General features: G+C 38.9%; 1 protein-coding gene across 2 annotated transcripts in view; it reads left to right on the forward strand.

Annotated features, from left to right (window-relative positions):
• Positions 1-21919, forward strand: part of PLPP1 (phospholipid phosphatase 1) — a 63017-nt gene that overhangs the window by 39308 nt on the left and 1790 nt on the right. For both annotated transcript variants that reach the window (XM_054652617.2, XM_054652616.2), the window contains exons 4-5: positions 9278-9335; positions 21008-21184. In XM_054652617.2, coding sequence (XP_054508592.1) covers positions 9278-9335; positions 21008-21184 — 235 coding nt within the window. The remainder of the gene's footprint in view (positions 1-9277; positions 9336-21007; positions 21185-21919) is intronic.

The following is a 21919-nucleotide window of genomic DNA, read 5'->3' on the forward strand; positions in this document are numbered from 1 at the left end:
AGAATGGTCAACATACGGTTTAATTTCTTGAAACCTTCAATTCACTGACTTCTACTCTGAGGTTTATTTATTGAGCTCTTATTTAAGGTGTAGATTTGGAGGCCTTCTTGTCTCTTAAAACATCTACTCTTGAGGTATTGCTGGCTTGTTTTGGTTCTTCTTTTGAGATGCATAAATGAGGGGTTTCTGTTACATTCATATATAAGATCTGGATCTTATAAATGCCAGATGTCCCCTTGTGATGGAATTTCATTGTCCTTTCAGACTGCAGCTGAAAAATCTGGATTGAATTTCAAACCTGGATAATTGCTAGGTCCAGTTTTTGGGGTTTTTAAAAAATATGATAAAACTTAGTCTTCAGGAATGCAATTCCAAAACTTATTTCACATTTTGGAACTGATATATTGATACTACTTCCATAACAATGCAGTTTCAGTGTTGTACAAGGAGGCAGTTCAGGTTTCTGTTTCTGAAAGTGGAGTAATGAATACTGCAAGGGCAAGTGGAATACTTGCCCTTGCAGGATTCATTAGGGCAAGAAGATGCATGTAGCAAACATCTCACCCCCCCAGTTATTCTATGCCCATTAAGATGGAGAAAGTGGATCCCCTACTTACCAGGGTTCTATACTCATCATGTAAACCAAGCAGCCTTTTTATTCCAGGAGTGTAAAGTGCTTGAGTGTCCTGCTCTTAGACACAGAACAGTAGCAGATGGGAGGCTGTAAGCATAACATATTCTTCCTTAGTCAAAACACTGTTAAGCTGGGGGTGGGAAGTCCAGATCTTTTCTACTGAAGGATGTGAAAATATGTCTAAAGTCCTTTGGAAGACTAGCCCTTTAAGCTAATAGTTCTAGGTGTGATGGCAAGTTTCTAACTGAGCACTTAAGAGTGTGTGCATGCAGTGTTTGTGTACACACATACTCTGTTTTGCTTAACCTCTGTTCCTGAACACATGTGGGTGATCTGCAAATGAATACTGACAGTGGCAACCACTTAAAGTGGTTGCTGTCATTATCTTCTCTAGTATGTATTATAAGGAATTTGTTGTTAAGGCCTTTTGTAGCTGACGTTTGAGTCATGTTGTTAATCAATTCGGAGAACATGCTTTAATATTTCAGAGCTTTAGAATGAAGCTAGAACAAAATCATTATTTATTGTTCTCAAAAATCCACATTTTCCCTTCATGGAACAGGTGAACATGAAGGAAGAACAGAGCATGGTATGAATATTCAGAAAGTGAACTGAATGCCAGCATATTCACACAGGTTGATAGTGGCCTTCTCTTCTAAGGACGTTAAGTTTGGTTGCAGTTTGCAGTACAGTTTGTTGTATCTTGTTGCTTTAACAATGGTCAAACTAATTCTCCTCAGTACAAATTCTTGTACAGTGTAATATTTTTCCCCTATATATAATTGTCCTCCAGTCCTCTACCTGCTTAGGCTTTCCAAATTTACTACAAATTTTTCTTGAAAGCAGTATGTACTACATTTTAGCTGAGGAGTGTGCATTTGTCACATTAATGCAATAACTAACTTCTAGACATTACTTTTTGTTAGATATTACTTTTTTTCGCTTCTTTTGCTGAGTATGGATGTTGCAGTGGGACCTAAAAGTTCAGAGTTCTGGGTTGGGAGCAACACTGAAAACCTCATGACAAAGCATGAATCTGTCCCGGAAACTGCCCTTCCTAGATTATTTGTCAGCTCACTAAGCACATGCATAGAAATTAAACCTTTGAACCTGAAGTGGTAAATATTACACCATATTGTAGAAGGCTGCTTCTTCAGAGACACCCTATGCAGTCCGAGCTTTGTTGTCCCCCAAAAGCACACTTGCACAGCTAGCAAGGACGTGTTTGTGTGTGAAACACTTCCTTTTAGCTTAAACTTAACTTGGGATATTTGTAGCGCTCTAATTTCAGTCTGTCAGTTTTCTGTTTGTGGTAACGGATAATGCAGCTGTCAAGGTTCATAATTATAATTGTATTACCAATGTACAGATTCATATTACAACTCAGATGTCTAAAGGAAAAAATAGTTCCCTGCTTCAGTTGATGTATTGCTCCTATGCTGACTGTGCTCAAAACCAGCTGTGTGTAGTCTGCCATTGCAAATTCAAAATGTAATCTTCAGAAAAAGTTTTTAGGAAATTAGAGCTGACTGTTTTGACATTGATAATTTATTTCAACACAATTGCCAAGGTAGTGCCCTTTACCAATCATGTACCAGGAATTTGTCAGCTTTGTTCATATCTCCTGCTCTGGTTGTAGCCCTGCATGAGCTGTGAGTGCAGATAAATCACTGAGCAGTTCCAGAAGCAGGGTGCCCCTGCCAGACAGCTGGTATGGGACTGACCCATATAACTTTGTTTGAAGTTCAACCAAACTTGTGAAACTCTCGTGTTGTCTGTTCTGTGTATCCCTTCAAAACTATAACTGTGTTAAAACAAAAAACAACTATGAGTCCAAAAAACCTTTGCAAAACTTCCAAGGCTTATGTATTATTTACTTCTATTTAAATGAATGCTTTTGTTTTCCCTTGTTTCATTAGATAGCAACTGGTTTGCTCTGGAATTTTTAAACTTAGGTCAAGAGTCTGAACATTCACTTTAAGTTAACCTATTTCTATTAAATGACCTGTCTGTCCCTCTCCTTATCTGTCTCCCTGCCTGTCAGTAAGGGGAGTATTTCTATAGTAAAGTATTATTTTGCATTAAAATTACTTGGCTTTTATAGAATGTACCAATATTCGGTTTTGAAACTTCTTGAGGCTCTGTTGAAAACCAAAGTGCACTTAATGATTCAAGCATAACTAAATGGATTACTTCTCATTTGGCAGTTTCCATCAGTGTCATGAATCAGAAATTGGACATGCCAGACACTTACTATGTGTTTACTAGGGGCATACTGGTATGTTGTATATAGGACTGCTTATTTCTTTTATGGAGCTTCAACCTGTGAAATGCTCTACACTACTGAAATTTCCATGTATAGGAGTTTTCATCAGAGGCTGATTTACTAGTTTTCACTTCTGAAAATGTACATGCAAAAAAAAACCTGCAGAAAACAACTGAAGCAGCTTGGATACCAAGGGATTTGAAAGGAGTAGAAGTCCACACATGTACTACTGTTCAGATAGTGCAGCTTTTTCCTTAAGCACTTCTTTCACCCTTATGTTGTTACTATTCAAAATATAATGTGGTTGGTTTGGGAACACTTGCAGACCTAGTGAAATTATTAATCATACTTGAGAAGTTTGAGAAGGAACTTAGAGCAACTATGCATAATTTTACATGGAAGGAAAAATGAGCCATGGTAATGAATAAAAGCCTTTAAATATTTAACCCTTAGAAGTTTCTAGGCTGGTAGTGCATGTTGAAATGGGGCTGTACTTGATCTGGGAGCAAAAGGAGCTGCCTTTGCAAAAGAAACTGACTGGTGGTAGGGAGAATTGAATCTGGAAAGTGAACGTGCTCTAATGAAATGAGATGCAGTTCTGCAATCTGGATCTCGTTTCTGAGCTTACATCTCCTTTGCCTTAGTGTGAATTGGACCTTTTGAATAGTGATAGGTAACATTCATTTTCATGACTGAAACTAGAACCCTTCCCCCTTTAATGGCTTTCAGACTAAGCTGGGATGAAATCTGTTTCAGTAGCTTATCCTGCTTAAGGTCATTTGAAATAAAAATATGTACTTGTGTTCAGTGCATCGTGAAAATTATTTGGAAGCTAGCTGTGGCCAACCAAGCAAGTAGATGCATCTTCTCATTCACAGAATTTCACTGGTTTGCAAAACTTATATCTAAGGTAACAGGAGGAAAAAGTCTTATAAGATAAAATTTGGGGTGTGTATAACTGTATCAAGCACATAGTACTGCAGGAACACGTATCCCCTTAACTGTTCTCCCACTGCTTCCTTTCCTTTTCCCCTTTGAAGATGACAGGAATCTGCTGAAAGATGTGTCCTGCATACTTGTCAAGCACTTCTTACCCAAAGTAGTTCCTTTAAGAAGGAATAGCACATAAATCCCTGATTTAATAGAGATTATAATTTTCTGTCTTCATTCCCTTTATGAAAAATAACACTACTGTCAATCAAAAATGTATTGTGAGTAAGTTATGCAGACACAATAAATGGAATAGGAGTGTTCTAGTGCATGTGAGAGCAAACTATTAGTCTTTAGAAATGTTGGTTTGAGTACCTCTTGCTGCCATTTTCACTTTTAGTCTTTTCCTGAGATGGAATTATTATGAAGAGAAGTAAACAAAGTCACAATTTTTATTTTCTTCCTTATTGGAAGAGGTTACCTGGAAATGTAATGGAAAGTTAAACTTTCCTTTTGTGCATTAAGTTAAATGGAATGATAAAATCAGAACCATTGAAAGATAACTTGTTTTGTAATAGTTTTGCAATGTGCACGAGGAAATTGCAGCATGGAATTTTGTTGGACTTTGGAATATTGAAAGCTCAAAATGTACATGTTTTTGTGTGGCATAAATAACAGGATTTGGTAACTGCTTGCCCCTTTGCTAAAAAAAAAAATAAATTGGAAGTTCACGTGTAGATTGCTGCTTATTTTAAAAGGAAAAAAACAGTAACAGTATGAAATTTTTTAGTACTGGTTATTTTACAGTCAAGTTTATTTCCCTGGTAGCTGTTGATATAAACTTCTGCTGTCAGATGTGAAATAGCTAGTTTAGGTAGCCATTGCTCTGTTAGGTTGTTCCATCAGTGTGTAATACTTTTGTTCAAATAAAATTTACAGAATATCTGCACGCCTGAATGTACCGTCAGTTAATTTCTTCAGTTCCCAGAGAGTAAAGAAACAAACCCCCATAAAATCCTGCTTTTAACCAGCTTCAGAATCTGGTCAATCTAGCACTTAAGACAACCCTTGCAGTACTCTACTGCTGATTAAAACTACTTCATGTTGATGCTGAGCTTGAGGAAAAGTTACTTTATACTCCTGTTTCTTGCACAATCAGCAGTCTTTGTTTCAAAGGCTGGTGGTTAGGAAGGTGATTAGAAATAGGTAAATACCTATCTCTTCTTAGAACCTGTTGGATTGGGTTTATGTCAGTAGGATAAGCAGGGAAATTTAATTGTGTGTGATAGACTGCAAAAGGAAAAAAGTGGAAGGTCTGCAAAAACATGGTCACAGTATCAAATCATGTGTATTACATGTCATTGCATTACATTGGCAGCTTCCTCACTGTCTACTGCTGCATAAAGCAGAGCTGAGTGGAACCACCCTTCACCCAGATATGGTTATGGAATTGTGCAAGATGCTTGCTAGTAAATGTTAGGTCTCCTGTTGAAAAAATTGTCAATGAAATATTCCAGAGGAGACCGCTGAATTGGAAAGACTCTAGCAGCGTTTTCCTGTGTAAATGTGTGGCTTTGTACTAAAGTGTGGGTATAATTACTGTCAGACAAGGAAAAAAGTGGAGAAATTAGGAACATGGGGTTCTGAGTAGTTCTTGATTTTGTTCAGTAGATGAACTGCTTTTGTTTTTATTTCAACTTTTCTTTGCAGTAATGACAAAAGGGCTTAATTTCGGAGTCCTCAAAACTTGCTGCTCCCACTGATCTTGTAAGTTGTAGTAGTGCAAGTCCAGCACATGAGGAAAGAGTGAATCTTGGGAGAACAAGTTGATTGTTGAATGCAGAGAAAATTGACTTTAAAGAATGTGGTGTTTAAGTGTAGAATTAGAACTTTAAACCATGGCACTGAAATACTAGAAATATTTCACTGACAAGCATGTGTCACAAGCATTGGCTTACTCAACACAGGCATGCTGAGCTTCAGCACTCTGGCATTTATTCCCTTCCAGATCATGGAATGGGTAACACAAATGTCAGTGGAAGCTTTGAGTCAGACTGGGAGAATCCAGGGAACTTGAAGATGGAAAGGACATGCTGGCTAATCCAGCTGGGTGTATTTATTTGCTTTGACATGGGAGTGTGCATAATGTTTTGCTGAGCCTTCTGTTTTTCTCTAAGGGATCGTTTCATAATTCTGTAGTTACGTTGGGAAGATTTCCTTATCAGCCTCTGACAGGTCTATTGAAGCACCACAAGATGCCCTTTCTTGTGGAATATCTCTTTCTACTGTCATTTACTTTAATTTCTCACCATTTAATGCTCCACTGTAGCAAATGTGTTTAACTGTTCTCTAGCTGTTCTCAGGCTGTTAATTTCCCTGACAGATTCCTGCATTTGTCATAAAGTTTCTGCACATTCAGGCATTCATGTGAAAATATTAAATAAAACATCAAGCTTGTTTACTGAGTTCCAGTGTCAGTAATTACCTTAAGAAGTCATGTACTTCACAAAATAATGCCAAGCAGAACTTACTACTTAAACCATGCATTTTCTTGTAAGTCACAGTCCAAGAAAAATGATCCTTTTATGTGCTGTGTACTGTGTTCAATTTTTCTACTAATTGAAGAAACATAACCTGTCAGGCTGGCTCTGCTCCCTGGGCTAAGCTGGCCTTGTGCATGGAAAGTAATAGAAGGTTGTCAGTGTCAAGTCCTCCAAGGCAATCTCTCTTAGTCTTGCTTATCTGGGCTTAGAAATCCTGCCTAAAATAACAAAGTCATTCAGCTGATATGCTTCTTGTAGGAATTGTTTGCATTTTGATTATTTTTCCAGGTATTCTTTAAAAATGCAGACATTCAGTAATGAACCATAGTGATAAATTGTAGTCAATCTTATGGCAACCTTTTTAAGAACTACTGTGTCTTTACTTGTGTCATTACTTTTTTACTGTCTTTGTCTTTATTGGAAACCATGTGAAATTCATGACGAAGCTAAGTTTCAAGAAAGCAAAACAGCCCTTAAAATACCTTCTTTTAAGACCTTTTTATGATGCCCAGCTCTACTGTGTACATTGGAAACTAGGAGTATACTTTAAACCTCAACTGAGACCTGAAACTGGTTTTATGATGCTACTTAAGGCATTCTTCTAACTTGGGAATAATGTGTTGTCCAAGTGGAAGTAATTAAAGCTTATGCTTTTTTCCTGTTAAAATGAAGCCATATTTCTGACATAGGAAGAGATCTGTGGGGTAGGTATTGATGGAGTGAAAGATTCTGAAAAACTGTTTTTTTGATGTCAGAATTGGCCGTTTCAGAAACAATCAGATCTAGACTGCACTTGCCAGCTCTATTTCATGATACTTCAATTTCACCATTTTGAAAAGGATATTTTGGAATCTGATGTGTGAATTCTATTGGGCTAAGTTAGCCTTTCTTTCACTGGTGAAAGGTAGGGATTGGAGAGTTGTCTCTACTGTTTTATTGCTGGCTCATGGCAAACCAGCACTTGCAGTATGATCACAAAGAAGCCAAGTGCTTGGCTGGTCTGATAGGCACGACATTCTCCTGGCTTTGGGAAGACATTATTTATATGCTGATGAATTGTTGGGAAATTTTTCGTTGTCAATCTTAGTGTTTTGAAAGGATTTTAAAATCTTTTAAAAATGTCTTTTTCTTAAAGAAGTCTAGAGACAGCAGTATTGCCAAAGAAGTTTCACTTCTTTGGGATTGCACTATGTGCAGGTTGGATCAGTACTTTGTCCCAGTTGTATTTCTGGCAATACTTCATGTGCTAAGCACAATATTTTCAGTCATGTACAGCATACTTATCTATGCCTGATAAGAAATGCATTCAAAGTTTGTAATATTCAACTTGGGACAAGGTATTCTTCATGTACCTTAGGCTAATAAATTCCAAAACCAAAAAATACAGTAGTCAAGAACACACTTAAAAGGGTACAGGAATTCCAAAATAAATTTAGGGAATGGTATTTTTTCCTTTTATCATTTACTAGTCTTCTAAATTCCTTCAGCTGGCCACAGGTTGCTTTCAATAGTTGTAGAAAATATCATCTTATGGCCAAGAGGAATACCCCCAGAGCTATTTGATAAAGTACTAAAATCAACTGTAAACGAAAAGCTCTAAAACCTCTGGAATAAACCTGTGTAGACTTTTTCTGATGCAGTTTCTAAATGTTACACATGCCAAATAATTCAGGAAGTTTTGCAGTTTCACTTGTGCACAAGACAGTTTCATTGCCGCCTTTGTGGTATTTGAGCAGGGCATCTTTAACCTCATTATCTTGCTGCATGTCAGAGCTGCCTTTGTTTCTCCTAGTCCAAAGAGTGGAAATGTTTCCTTTGACTAAGAGTTTCCCTGGCCACAGGGTCTCTGCCTGGCAGAGGCATCCCAAAACAAGGGACCTGATGGATATGGTAGAGGTCAGGCTGCAGAGCTTTGAAACTTCATTAAGCTGGGCATGTTTTTGTATGCCAAACTGCTGAGGGGGGAGTGCTGTGGTTGTTAAATTGCACAGAAGCCTGGCTGAAACCTGGCTGGTGGCCTGTGGAGCAGCACTGTTACAAGGCTCTGTGCATAAAATGGAAAAAAGTAGTGCCAAGTACAGTTCTTTCATCTCCCTGCTAAGACAAAATTGTCTTTACATTTTGCGTTATTTTCTTGAAGAGGAGGTGGATGACCTTTATTTTACATCTGTGGCTCCTCACAAAACCAGCTGTGCAGGGGAGGACCTGGCCAGAGGAATCCTGGACTGCCAGTGTCAGTTGTCAAGTCTTTGGGAGCTGAAGGCAATGTTGACACTCTCAATGAGATCACCAAGTACGAATCACTTCTACCAATTAGATGGAGTGTCATCTTTTGCAGTTGACTGGCTAGTAAACTGCATTCCTGCCTTTCCCCCTACCTTTCAATAATAAATAATCAGGGTCTATGTGAATCATACATTTCACAAAGGTGTACAAATGTAATATAAACTACTACATATTATTTGTTAACTACTGCCTCTTGATGGTGACTAAATGCAAGTGATTGTTTTGGGGTGATTAATGTAATTTGTATTCATACATATACCGTGACTATAAGGGACTTTTAAGAAGTAAATACATTTAAAGTATTCTGGCATTTGTCAAGATGAACTATTAAGGGACACTTGTCTTTAAGATGTGTTCCCTTGCTGTTCAAACTTCAGTCAAAAGTCTAGTACTTACTGCCTGATGTAGAGATCAACTTAACTCTGGAAAAGGATAACTGCTGAGTAGTGAAGTCTGTACTCTTGGTCAAAATCTGTGTGATGTCCCTAGGGAGCCTCCTTGAAGAGTAGTATGGACATGTTTGCATTTTACCAGTTCACTTGTATAATATACATTAGTATCACTGCAGACTGAATGTTCTAAAAGGAAACTGATGATGTCTGATCTTTTCTTTTCCAGACTATCATTTTATTCTGGCCATTCTTCATTCTCCATGTACTGCATGCTCTTCGTAGCAGTAAGTATGCTCTTTCCATCTAAATGATAACAAAAGATGTGTTAGCTACCTAGTACTGAATACTTACTTGGCTGCTATGCATATGGCTTTTGTAGGATGCTTGTCTGGTACAGTTAAAGACTTCTCAGTAGGAGTTGTAAGGGTGGTGATACTGGGACAAGAAGTAGAATGATGTTCAGTATGCCTGAGAATACTTAATATGGTACTTGGCTTGTGTGCCGTGTCTAAAATGAGCCCGGTGACAAGTGTGTTTTGAAAAGAAGATGCTACTTAAATTTAGTTACATTTAAAGTATTAGAAACCTTATAAAATGTATAAGGTTTATGACATTATAATACTTCTAAATTTATAAGCCTTATAAAAATCTATAATGAAACATGTCTGATCTAATGAGATGTGCAAAGCCTATTTTAAAATAAAGCAAAGACCCTTAAACACAGATCAGGTATGTCTGGGCCCATAACCACAAAACAGCAGATCAAATTGAATTTAATTGAATTTTCAAACTCCTTTTTATTTTTCTGTATTTTTTAAGGACAGAGGGGCAAGAGTGAGGAAAGCAAGGGGACAGTAAATATTAGTGATAAGATCAATTCAGAAGTGCTTCATTTAGGGATTACTATATTTTTGTTGAAATTGTTCCTGTGAACTAGGACAAATAATCTTCACTCTTAGGGAAGACTGATTTTATTGTTCTCCCCGTGCTAAGTGGTAACATAGAAGGCATTAACAACTTTATGGAATTTTGTTGTTAATGTAGTTGAAAATTAAACTCTAGTCCTGGACATAAGTTGCTAACATAATATATACATTCCATGACTTTTACAGACCTCAGATTAAATTTTCTTTTTTTGTCTTTGTTGCATTTTATTTTTTTCACTCTCTCAAGGCATGAGTATAACATCCACTGTGAGTGAACCAATTGTTCAAACTAAATAAAAACCCCTACAATTACACACAGAAGAGGTGGCTCTTCAATATGATTGAGGTAGTTTTTAAGCTTTATTTTAAAATAAAGCTATCTCAGAAGCTTGATGTTCAGTTTTGATCTGTTATGTAGGTTTTTTTATGGCTAAACCTGTTCAGATTGTCTTCCCTGCTTACCAGTCTTATCTAATGTAAATACAAAGAGTTCATAAAAGTATTATATCCTGGGTTTGACTCAAATATGGTGGTCTGACTTCCTGTTGGCTGTTAAAGTGTTTTTGCTCATTATGACTGGCAATCTCCAAAATTTTATGGGTCCACTCATAATAGCGCTTCAAAACCAAACCCACTCTTTCCATAGTACAGGGGAGCAATTACTGCTATACAGAGTGCACCCTAATACTGACTTGCCCCTCTGGGCTCAGTCAGGCCCTTCTCATCCAACATCTTCTCACATGGTTTTGTTAAACAACGTGATAATGTGACACTTAAATCTCACAGAAGGACAAACCTGGAGATAAGAAAAACCTTAGGTGTGTAGCAATATGTGTTGTTTATAATTCATACTGACTGGATTTTAGTTGTCTGTCAGGGATCTGAAGCTGTCTGAGCTTTTACCTCTGTCCCATGTGTATAAGGTATGTTCTTCTGCAGCCTGGGTAAACGGTGGTGGTCAGGAGAATTCTCAACTCATTAATTGAAGGTAATGGGTCACATTAGGTAATACAACCCTCTAGATGCATACAAGACAGAAGATGTCTTGAACAGCCTGGACTTAAGACCTTGTTTAGTTAACCTACTGGGCTTGGAAAAAATTCAGCCTTTGGCAAGAAAGTAAAGAGTTCTTTATTTTGAAGTTATTAACTTCATGTGGCTTGAATAAGGCTTTCTGGAGTGCCTGTGGCATATTCTTTTGAATCCATGCAAAGAGCTTGTCTGGAAAGTTCTTGAAGAGGAAATTATGAACCTTAGCTGTCTTGGGGCTTTGTGTGTATGAGTTTGATTCTTGGCAACCTCCCACATGGGCAGGTGGCAAGTCAGTGCAAATCAAACCCTTCCTATGCAAGCTACATCAGAATACCATAAATCCTGTCTTTGTGTCTGTCCTGGTTCAGACACTTGCTGTGCTCAGAGCTGTCCTTGTGTTCACTCAGTTCTGTAGTAACTGCAAAACATGGCTTTGCTTAGTAGCATCCTTAAACTAGAGGGGTACAAATGCCTTTAACTCTTCTAAGATGACAGGAAGTGTTTCACTGGAGATTACTGTTTTCCATTAATTAGTCAATGAGTTTCCAGAGCCCTGTCTGTTTCTGCACCCATTTTTTGTCTTTGGCTGAGCCATATTGCCCATTAAAAATAAAGAGGCTTTGTGGAGATTAGACTTCTACTTCCTTCTGTCTGATAATAAGATTATTCATTATTCATAGAAACTGCCATGAGGCCATTGTAGGGACATCTGAAGAAGAGAGCCATTAATGGCTCCTGTGCAGCATGTTTTTGTCTTGCTGATTAACATAGCCTTAGTGCATACCAAGAAACCAAATCGAGTTCAGATGTCTTCAAAAGGACAGCTAGTGCAGGAAGGTGAAGAAAATACACACACACACACGTGCGCATGTGGCAAGACAGAGTGCTGCTGCTGGCTCCAAGCCAAACCTGCAGCACTTGATGCCTTGTTTGTTTTCTGAACTCTGATGCTGGCTTCATCTGTGCCCTGCACCCGTTCTGCAGCCACGGGCTGAGTCACCAGCAGGACAGGCTGTTAGCATGTGGCATTACTCAGAGGCTGTGTTAATGATAACCAGGCACTAGCATGCTGCTTTCTGGAGCGGCTGGAGGAGTCTGGGGGGTGTGTGTGTGTGTGTACTGCAGAAAGTGTGCTCTTAAAAGGTAGCTGCTGAATGTATGTCAGTGTCAGGTGAATCCATGACTGTAGAGAACCAGTCCTTGGAGGAGCAGCTGAGGGAGCTGGGGGTTCAGCCTGGAGAAAAGGAGGCTCAGGGATGACTTTACAACTCTACAACTGCCTCAAAGGAGGTTGTAGCCAGGTGGGGTCCTGGGCAGCCAGCAGCAGGATGAGAGTACTTGGAAAGGATTGTCAAGCATTGGACCCGGCTACCCCCGGGAAGTGGTGGAATTGCCATCCCTGGAAGTAGTTAAAAGAGAAGTGTGGATGTGACACCTGGGGACATAAATGAGTGCTGGATTTGGCAGTGCTGAGTTAACAGTTGAACTCAAATGATCTCAAGGCTCTTTTCCAACCTAAACAATTCTGTGATTCTATGACATTTTTGACTTGGCAAACATTTGGATTTCTTCAAGAGTCTGAGTTATGCTAAGGAGTATTCCTTTCTTCTGCTTGCCAGGAGATTGGCAAAATTATTTGAGTCCTCACTGCATGACTTTGCTGGAATCAGGAGAAAAAGCTGCAATTTTGAACATAATCCTATGCTGCGTGTCCCATCTCATAGCAGGGGCCACACATGGAAACACCATGCACTGTATTAGTCATCAAATTCTCTACTTTAACTCTTTGTTGCATGGAAATGTTAAATAGTTTATATTATCCATCTGTTTAAATAAGCAGCAGCATACATAATTTGTTGCTCTCACAGCACAGAGGTCATTGCACCTGTATAAAAGCTGTTGTGTCTTGCTAGACAAATTTAAATCTTGGGTTTTCAGCCCACTCCCAGGTTAAAGTTAAGTTTCTTATGTTTCCTAACAGAGAATTAATGAAACCCCAGAAAAAAACCTGCTTGCAGTCTGTCAGTCTAGGAAGCTATGGTGGAGAATGTATTTTGAGACTCATTTGGCAGAGCTAGATGGGTTGGTTGGGTCCAAGTAGAGCTGTTATCTCTGGGATAAGAGCTTCTGCCAACAGCAGCTTTGTGTGCAAGCTAGAGGGAGTTTGACCGCAACAGTATGTGGGAATCCAGTGACCTAAAAACAGATGATGGATCCCAAATTATCTGTGTTGTCCTCTCCTGATGCTGCTCCTTTTTTTCCACAATTAAACAGCTGGCATGACCTCTCCTGTTTCAAAACTATTGAATCCTGGTTTGGAAATGGGAGAGCAAGTGTAGTGGAGCACCTCTTCTACCAGTGTCCATGTGACCAAACTAGCACTTTGGCCCTAAAGGGGGGATGCTGCAGGCAGTTCTTGACTTTTCAAGTTAAGTATGTTTAAAAAGTTACTTTAAATTAAAATGCTAAATGCACGCTGCCATCAGTAGTGAGAACAGTTGGTAGGAATGGGTGTGGCCCTGAGGATTATGTGTCTGTAACAGAATCAGTTTTGGCTGTAGCTTGCCTGGGCACTTCCCTGCCGGCACCTATTCCAGGATGAAGAATAGAGCTGCACAAACCCAGAGGCAAATAGCAAAGCCAAGAGGCACTGCTATTCTGGGGATGGCAACGTGTTTGTGCTGCTTAGACTTGGGACAGAAAGGGATGATGAATCTTGCACAATGTAACTTGAGTGGCTCTCCTACAAGTCATTGGGAACATTTTATGTATCCAAGGTCACATGGATTTACAGATGAGGACAGTAAATGGTGTTTCAATGGCTGGGACTAAAAAAGGCTGCAGCCTTCTTTTGCAGAGAGATCATAGGATAAACACAAGTGAAAACAGGCTTTAGGTTGCTTTTGTTACTCAATGCTCTGAAATGTGCCAGTCAAACTCTGATTTTAATTGTTTATGTTGGGATGGGAAGTTGTGTGAAACAGTACTCAAACAACTCTTTGACACAGTATTTTAGCTATGTCTGTTTGCACAGTACCTATTTCTTCACTTTTGCAAATGCTTTTGACTAGAGCTACAGAACTGTCTTTATTGTGTTCTTGCCCACATGAAAGTTGAGGACTAGTCTTGCAAAACTAATGAAAACACATGTGTTACTGAAAATGCTTTGTTTGGCTGTAGCTGTGCATGGTATCAAGTACCTTACTTTCAGCAGATGAAAAAATAAAGGATAACTGGTCTTGCTGCAAGGCTCAAGTATGGAAGCACTCATGCTTCTACCTGTATGTGCTCCTAGTATTCTTTTAATATTGTTATTTAGACTTTTTATGGTAAGAAAACAAAAAAACCTGATTTCTCCATGGTTTGCTTGGAAGTTAGGGCCACTAGTAATAATTCCCATATTGTGAACTGGGTCCTCTAGAACTGAGCTGAAAGCAATACATTGCAGTGCTCTAGTTCTTCTAGTAATTGTTAAAGTACCAACTTCCAGCGTTTTTTTCTATCAGAAAAGAGGTAAGTGTTGTATTCCAATTTACAACAGAATAAAATGTTTCTGTTTATCCTGCTCTATGGTAAAAATTATGTCAATGTGAAATTATTTTGGCAATGTACAGCCAAATTGAGGCTGGAGGATTAAAACCCAAAAAACCCCATTGCTCACTGGAAAAGTAGTATTTGTTTAGAACAGATTGATTACAGTGTTGATATTGAATTGAAAGCTGAGCTGTTACTAGTAACAGGCATTTATGCCCATTGCTTAGGAGGCAGCTTTTGCACATCAGTTGCCTTTGACAGCAGAATGCAGCTATCTTAGAGAGCCCAGACTGGTACATATTCTGCCTTTTCTTGCTAGTTCAGCCGCTTCCTCCCCAGTTCAGCTCTCCCATAGATCAGTTCCCTGTAGGGCTGTTCAAACATCAGAGCTGACACAGGGAAGACAGATATGGTCAGAGTAATAGGGATGTACCATCCCTTTGAACAGCAGCTCAGGCATACCCCCACAGTGAAGGCACTGCAGACCTGTATCTTCTTCCCTCACTGGAAGGGGGAGAACTAATTCTGAACTGTTGCTTCTTTCTTTTTTATTTTCTGCCCAATGAAAATAAAACAAAAGATATATAATAATGCAGATTGACCAGGGTCATAAATATATATTTATGAAAAGGAGGTGATCTCATTAAAAAAGCAAACTGTATTGACAGGCATCAAAGTCTAAGTTGCCTTTTTTTTTATTCCTTTAATTTTTTTTTAGAAGCCCAGCTCATGAGTGACTCATGAATTCTTCTGTAGCTCTGTATTCCTTTTAGAATACAGTTTTCTGTTTGGATATGAGCCCACTGTGTTTAAAAGTACTTGGGAGAGACATTATCCATATTTCTGGTTTGCAGGCAGTGTCTTGTTGGCTGATGCCTATAGCTCTGTTTATTCATAGATGCAGTGCTTCCAGGTACAACATAAGGTGTTGCACTTCCATGTAATATTTGCATAAGTGTAAGATTGTATATGACACACATATTGTGGTTCTTTTGTGCTCAGAACTGCGATTTTTAAACTGTTTACTGGATTTCTTGTATTTCCTTGAATTCCAGAGTTTGTACTAGCTGAAATATGATGAATAATTCTTATACAAAGCTATTTGAGTAACAGCATTTATACAAACTAGCTTTTATATGAAGGCATCTCTCAAGTTTCCCATAACAAGCAGAAGGGGAAGAGCTATTCTGCGAACATTTATAGATGTAGGAGAAAGCTTTGAAAATCTCTGAAGGGAGCCTTTCTCTCTGCTGTTGCCTAGTCTGAGCAGGGAAGAAGTGTCTGGATTGCTCAACAGGACTAGAACAAGGATGGCAGATCACTTACCTGTATCGCTTATCCCTGCGTATCTGTCTAAATGTTTGGTTTCAGTTGCTTTATAACATTATGCAGGAATCTATTCTGAATGCCTCAGCTTGTCTATTCTCTTGGAGGATCATATTTTAATATGGGCTGTTATTGAAGATGCTCAGATGCAAGCTGTCTGGTGCAAGTGTGTTGTAGTGTGACTACTGCACTGCCCTCTCGTCAAGGAAAGGCTACAGTGTGTATTTACTGATGGAACTGGAGGGTGAAGTTACTCTGGCACTCAGTGCATCTTCCCAGCTTCCTAATGGAAGACTTCACACTCTTAGGCAAGGGGGTATTGTCTCCTGTAAGGATGTCCTTAGGACATATGTAAAAATGAAATTTTCCTATTCTACAAATGTGCCTGGATTCTCAGCTGTTTATGCCTAATCCCAGGCCTTCTGAAAAATTTTGCCTCATCTTTTCATATTAGTGCAAAGGCTGTTTTTGGGAAGACTTCAAAACACTGGTGCTTCCTGTGCTTTCACTTCCTTCCACCCCTGCCTCATTAACAAAACCACCTATACACAGTAGCTCCATATCTACTCCCTCCACCTCTGAAATCCAAAAGCAAACCACATACTTGTGTACATGGACTTGAGCGTGCTTAAACATTCCTAAATCAGAGCTTCTGGGTTTGGGAAGAATCCCGATGGTTTGTGGCTCTTGGGACTTTTTGGGTCAGCAGACTTGCTTTGAAGTATGAGCTTTCCTAACAGCAGCCAGTAATGGATCCAAATACTGACTGTAACCACAGCAGTATTTTGTGCCTCCTAGACAGTAATGCCATAGGGCTCTCTGTACTGCTCAGGCAGATACCATAAACCAAAGACAGACATGACTAATAGTAAATGCTAAGCTAAGTAAAGTACAGGCCATTTACTTGCTCACTTCTAAACTTGTATCAACTACAAAGGTCTCTCCAAGTAGGGATTTATTTCACGAGAACTGATTTTCTCCAACTTTGTTTTGTCTCCAGAGTCTTACTACTTGCACTTGGACAATCTGAGAAGTGTTTTCATTTCTATATGTCACAGGGGAGTTTTCTCTCTTGGAAACTGTTTCCTCACTGTTCTGCTCTTAAGTTAATGATGCTGTGATTCCCTTAGGGTTGGAGAGACAGAAATAAGAGTGAAAATAGGTATATCTCTAAAGGGAAGGTGTGCCTTGCTCCTGTTGTTTAGGACAAGACCCCTGTAGGAAATGCAGTTACTGGGGTCTTTTGGTATCAGGAGAAAATCTATTTTTGAAAAGTATCAGAACAAATCAATTGGTACAAGTAGTACTATTACTTGGTGGGGGAACACTACCACAATCCCTCCCCTCTCCAGATTTCATCCTTTTGACATCCATTCTTGAACAAGTGAAGGAGGATTTCCCATACCTTAATAGGCAAATTTATTTTGCCGTGCAGAATTTCTGTATAATTGGGTTTTGGAAAAAATAGGAGAAGGTATTGAATGAAAACAATTAAGGAGTATTAGATATTGAAACTAAATATCTGAAATATGATCTTGGTTGAACTGAGTAGGTTTTGGTAGATTTAAAAGAATTTTGTGCCCTTAAAGTGAAGAAATATTATATTAGCTGTTAGGAAGTTTCCATGTGAAGCCACATGGTTGCACCTCCCGAAGTCCATGTAGGAAACACAAGTCACTGTACTTCCAAATTAGGTAGGCATGTGTTTATGTAAATTAATACTGCTCCGTTGAAAGAGCAAATGCTCAAATGTGGAGCAGCAAATGCTAGAAATGTGGAGTAGCAAATAATTCTCCAGTTGCAGAGACCCTTCCATTCATGTTTGTGGCTTCTTGCAAGAAGCCACAAAGTATCTGTGAGTTTCTCTTCATTGCTTGTCTGTATTTTTAGAAATGAAGTACTAGACCATAGATTAAGAAGAAATTTGTGTTCAGGATGTGTGTGGCTAGAGGACATATTTTCATTATGGAGTAAACTAGTAGGGAAAAAAACCCTCAAGATTATTTAATCCCATTAAAAAGAAGTCTTGTGAAATCTCTTTGCACTTTTAAAAGGAATGAATGAAGCAAACACAAGAAGCAGCAGGATGGGGGAATGGAGAGCAATGGAGCATAGCTAAAAGACAGCTGCTGATGGATCAGAATGCTCAGAACAGTGTGGAGGGAAGCTGGCATGGTCAAAATGCTGACAGGAGTGGGTCACTACCAGAGCAGCTTGGGATGCTTCTTCTGTGTTTATAGGCTCACAAATTTGTTCCCTGCAATATGAGAAATGCTGGTAGGAGGCATTTCAGTAGTATTCCCAGATGAAATTTCCTTAAGTTCCTGTGGCTTGTACAGATCACAAGTTTTTCTTACATACTTACTCCTTTCTAGAAAAGAGGCTTGGGTGGAGAGACAGGGATTTGCTTCTGGTTTCTTTCTCTGAGGCTATTCTGTGACTTCAAAGAGGAGCAAAGGAACCTGAGGTATGCCATAAAGGAGGAGGTTCTGTAAATAGCATGAAGCCATTGCACTCTGTTAGTCAACAGGGTCAAAATAGTAGCAAGAGTTAATGCAACATGGAGCTAGGACATCTCCATATTGTGCATTTAATTCTACGTAAGGGCTAATACTATATAAAGGAAAATTTTGAATACTTCTAGTGTTAACCTTGATTTACATTTAATGAATCATCGGCAAAAGCTCCTCCTCTCCTTGGCTGCTGTATTTTCCTGCGTGGCCCTGATGGCCTGTTGTAGCCAGACATGTTGCTGTTGTTTTTCTAAGAGCAAGTCACAGTAGTGGGAAGAAGCTTGGCAGGGTAGCACAACTCTGAGCCTGTTAAAAGCAGCATCATTTTGAAACTACCTGCTTAAAAATAACGTGGCATTTGCTATTGCAGCAGCTGGTTAATAAGCAATTATTTTCAACTTAACAAAAAAAACCCCAAAACCCCAAACCCAACTGTAACCAGAATGACTGCTGCTATTTCTGATATTAAACACAGCAGTGATAAGTCAGCCTAACACTGATCTGCGGTATCATTTCTCACCCTTCTTCCACCTAGTTTTAAAACACTGTGAATCTATTTGCTATAGAAGGTGCAAGAAGAACTTTGGCTGTTTCCTGTACAGATAGAGGAGCTGATGGTGTGAAGAATCACCTAGAATTTGTGAAGTCTATAGCCAACTGCTTATGCTCTGCAGCTGATAGAACAGCTCCAGATCTTCATGATGGGAGATTACTCTCAAAGTACAGAAATCAAGCTTTCACATAGATGTCAAATCCAAATTTCTTGTCTGATGCTTTCTCAAGCAGAAAGAATTTGCCTAAGGCGAAAGACTGCTTTATTGATCATTCAGTGCACTGAGCTGGCATTTGCATGCCTTGCCCCATTTTCTTCTTGTGTTCATAAGTAAACCTATTTTCTCACATATCTGCAAAAGGGTTGCATAACCCTTTTTTTTTTCCCCACTACGGCTATACACCCTTTGCAAACTTCCAAAAATGTTTATATGGAAAAAAGCTTCATTGCAGCAAGGTATTTTAACTGCCTTCAGGAAAATTTAGTGGGAATAAGGAAAGAGTGAAGTACAGCCAGTATTAAATCATCAGCCAGCTCTTCAGGCTACCAGCATATGCTCCTGGGACCTTCCTCTGCTCCATCAGGCACTTTGTAGTGTTCTGGTCTACTGTTGGTAAATCCAGAAGTAGTATCACAGTAAGTCCATTAAAACACCTTTTGTTAAAAGAACTTGGTGTGACAGGTAATTTCTGAAGTGGCTAAACTGTATTTTCCCTAGTGGTGAGTTTGAGGCCCACAGAAATATGCAGTGCCCACCAATTTGAAGGGGAAAAAATATTTTTCAGTTTAGTCTTAGGTGTAGCTTCTTTAGAGTCTGATTCTACCCTGACCTTGCTATTAAAGAAAACTGTTTATGGATAGGGTTGATGTTTTTGATGCTCCATTTATAGCTGAAAATGTCAGCAGGCCAAAATTATGATGTAAGTTACTAAGAGAAACATTCCCCAAATGTTTAACTTTGGAAAGTATCACCTCTGCATTTACAGTGTCTTCTCTGTGCCTGTATTTACATGGTAAATGTACTGCTTCTCAAAGTTAGCCATGGCTTTTGAAGTTGGCAGTGGAGGGTTTTACCATCAGGCACCAGTGCTGCTTGTGTGCTGGTTTCTGCTTTTCTCAAGACTGTCAGCTAAGCTTTTGTCCTTGGCCTGAAGTTTCTAAGTGTCTCCGTGAAGATATACTTAAAATGTTAAACATAACTTCCAAATGTATTGTTTTGTCAGTGAATGCAGTAACTATGGTGCTTTCTTTGGTGATAGGATTAAGTTTCAGAATAAATTCAATTATGTTTACAGAATGTATTTGGAGAAACTAGAGAGCTAGATAGATGTAGACAGACAGATCCTAGACAGACCACAGAAGAAACAGAGGCAGGGTCTTGGATTAGATTAGATAGGAAATAATAAATACTGCAAAATGGAGATAATACATCAAAAACATAGATATACACGACAAAAGCAGACCTGAGGGGAGGGAAAATACATGAGAACTTCAAATATCCACCAGAGTGGTAGCATGGTTAATAGGCAGCTGAAAAGGGTGAGGAACACAGCTCAGTGAAATATACCAGTGACAACTGAGAAATGCTATCATTACATCAAGTTAGCTCTGATACTTAGCTACAGCAGCAATGCTATGCCAGAAGTTGATAATACTAAAGGTGACTGCAATTGAGAATGAAGTTTAAAAACTTGTCAGCTCTATGAATAGTAAATGTAAACTATTTTGTGTATAAGGCTTACCTGTAGTTCATGCAGGAGTGAAATACTGGTTTGACTTCCACTGGATTCTTTTTAAGCCTTAAGTGGCTCTAGTATTACCAGGACCTTTATCCTGAAAATACTCATTTGTCATATTGGTACAAATGGAACAATATGATGGTGTCATATATAAATTAAAGTTCAAAACTATCAAACCCTGCCTTGGCAGCCTTAAGAGTATAACTATAGCACCTAGAACAGCTGTGAATATTATTTCAATAAAATTTCAATCAACTCTTTGAAAAGACCCAACACAATTTTACTGTATCTGTGTTTTCTGCATTTTGTAACTAATTTCTCTTTTTCTTTCAGCTTTATCTTCAGGCAAGAATGAAAGGAGACTGGGCAAGACTCGTACGTCCTACTTTACAGTTTGGTCTTATTGCTGCATCTATCTATGTGGGTCTCTCACGTGTTTCTGACTACAAGCATCACTGGAGTGATGTTTTAACAGGACTTATCCAGGGTGCAGTGGTAGCTGTGCTCATTGTAAGTAATTCCTGAGGGGGCGGGTGGGTGTGAATGCTGCTTTTATGAACAGCACCTTAGAATTGCAGGCTGTGTTCACAGGAAAGCAAACCTGTATTTCTAACGCTTCAGAAATTGCTGAAACAGAGAAACAACTCCTTGAACTGGGTGTAGCAATAGTACTTTGGGGAGTGAGGCAGGCCAATGAGATAAATGGTAGTTTTAGCCATTGGACAACATGACATTGCCTCTGCTCAAGAGCTTTTCAAATAACTAAGGTAGAAATGGTAACTCCAAACCAAGGCCTCTCTATATAAATCAAGCTTTTTGCTTCTAGCCACATTTGAAATCCCAAGTACAATAGCAGAGAACATAATATAAAGTATGTTTTATAAAGTAAGTTTTATAAAGTTAATGGGAGAAAATGCCTTGAATGAGTACAGCACCAAAGTGTCTGCCTTTGCCACCTTACACAGTGTGTTTTTTTCAGTCTGATGGGAAACTAAAGCCCTTCACCATTTCTTGTGTGCATTCCTAGTACTAAAAATGTGTTCACAACAAACAACATGTGAAGCTTAGCTGTACTGATGAGTATAAAGTTATCCCAGGAAACAGACACCTGCCTAAACTTGTCACAGCAGGCCCAGTTGACTTAGTGACAACAATTGTACTGGGTATCACCAGTGCAATGGCTAATTCATCCATAGATAAATTAGGACTTTTGGATCAATGGGAATGAACTGAGGTCTTACTGAA

The sequence above is a fragment of the Agelaius phoeniceus genome, chromosome Z (assembly GCF_051311805.1).
Source record: "Agelaius phoeniceus isolate bAgePho1 chromosome Z, bAgePho1.hap1, whole genome shotgun sequence".
Taxonomy (NCBI): Eukaryota; Metazoa; Chordata; class Aves; order Passeriformes; family Icteridae; genus Agelaius; species Agelaius phoeniceus.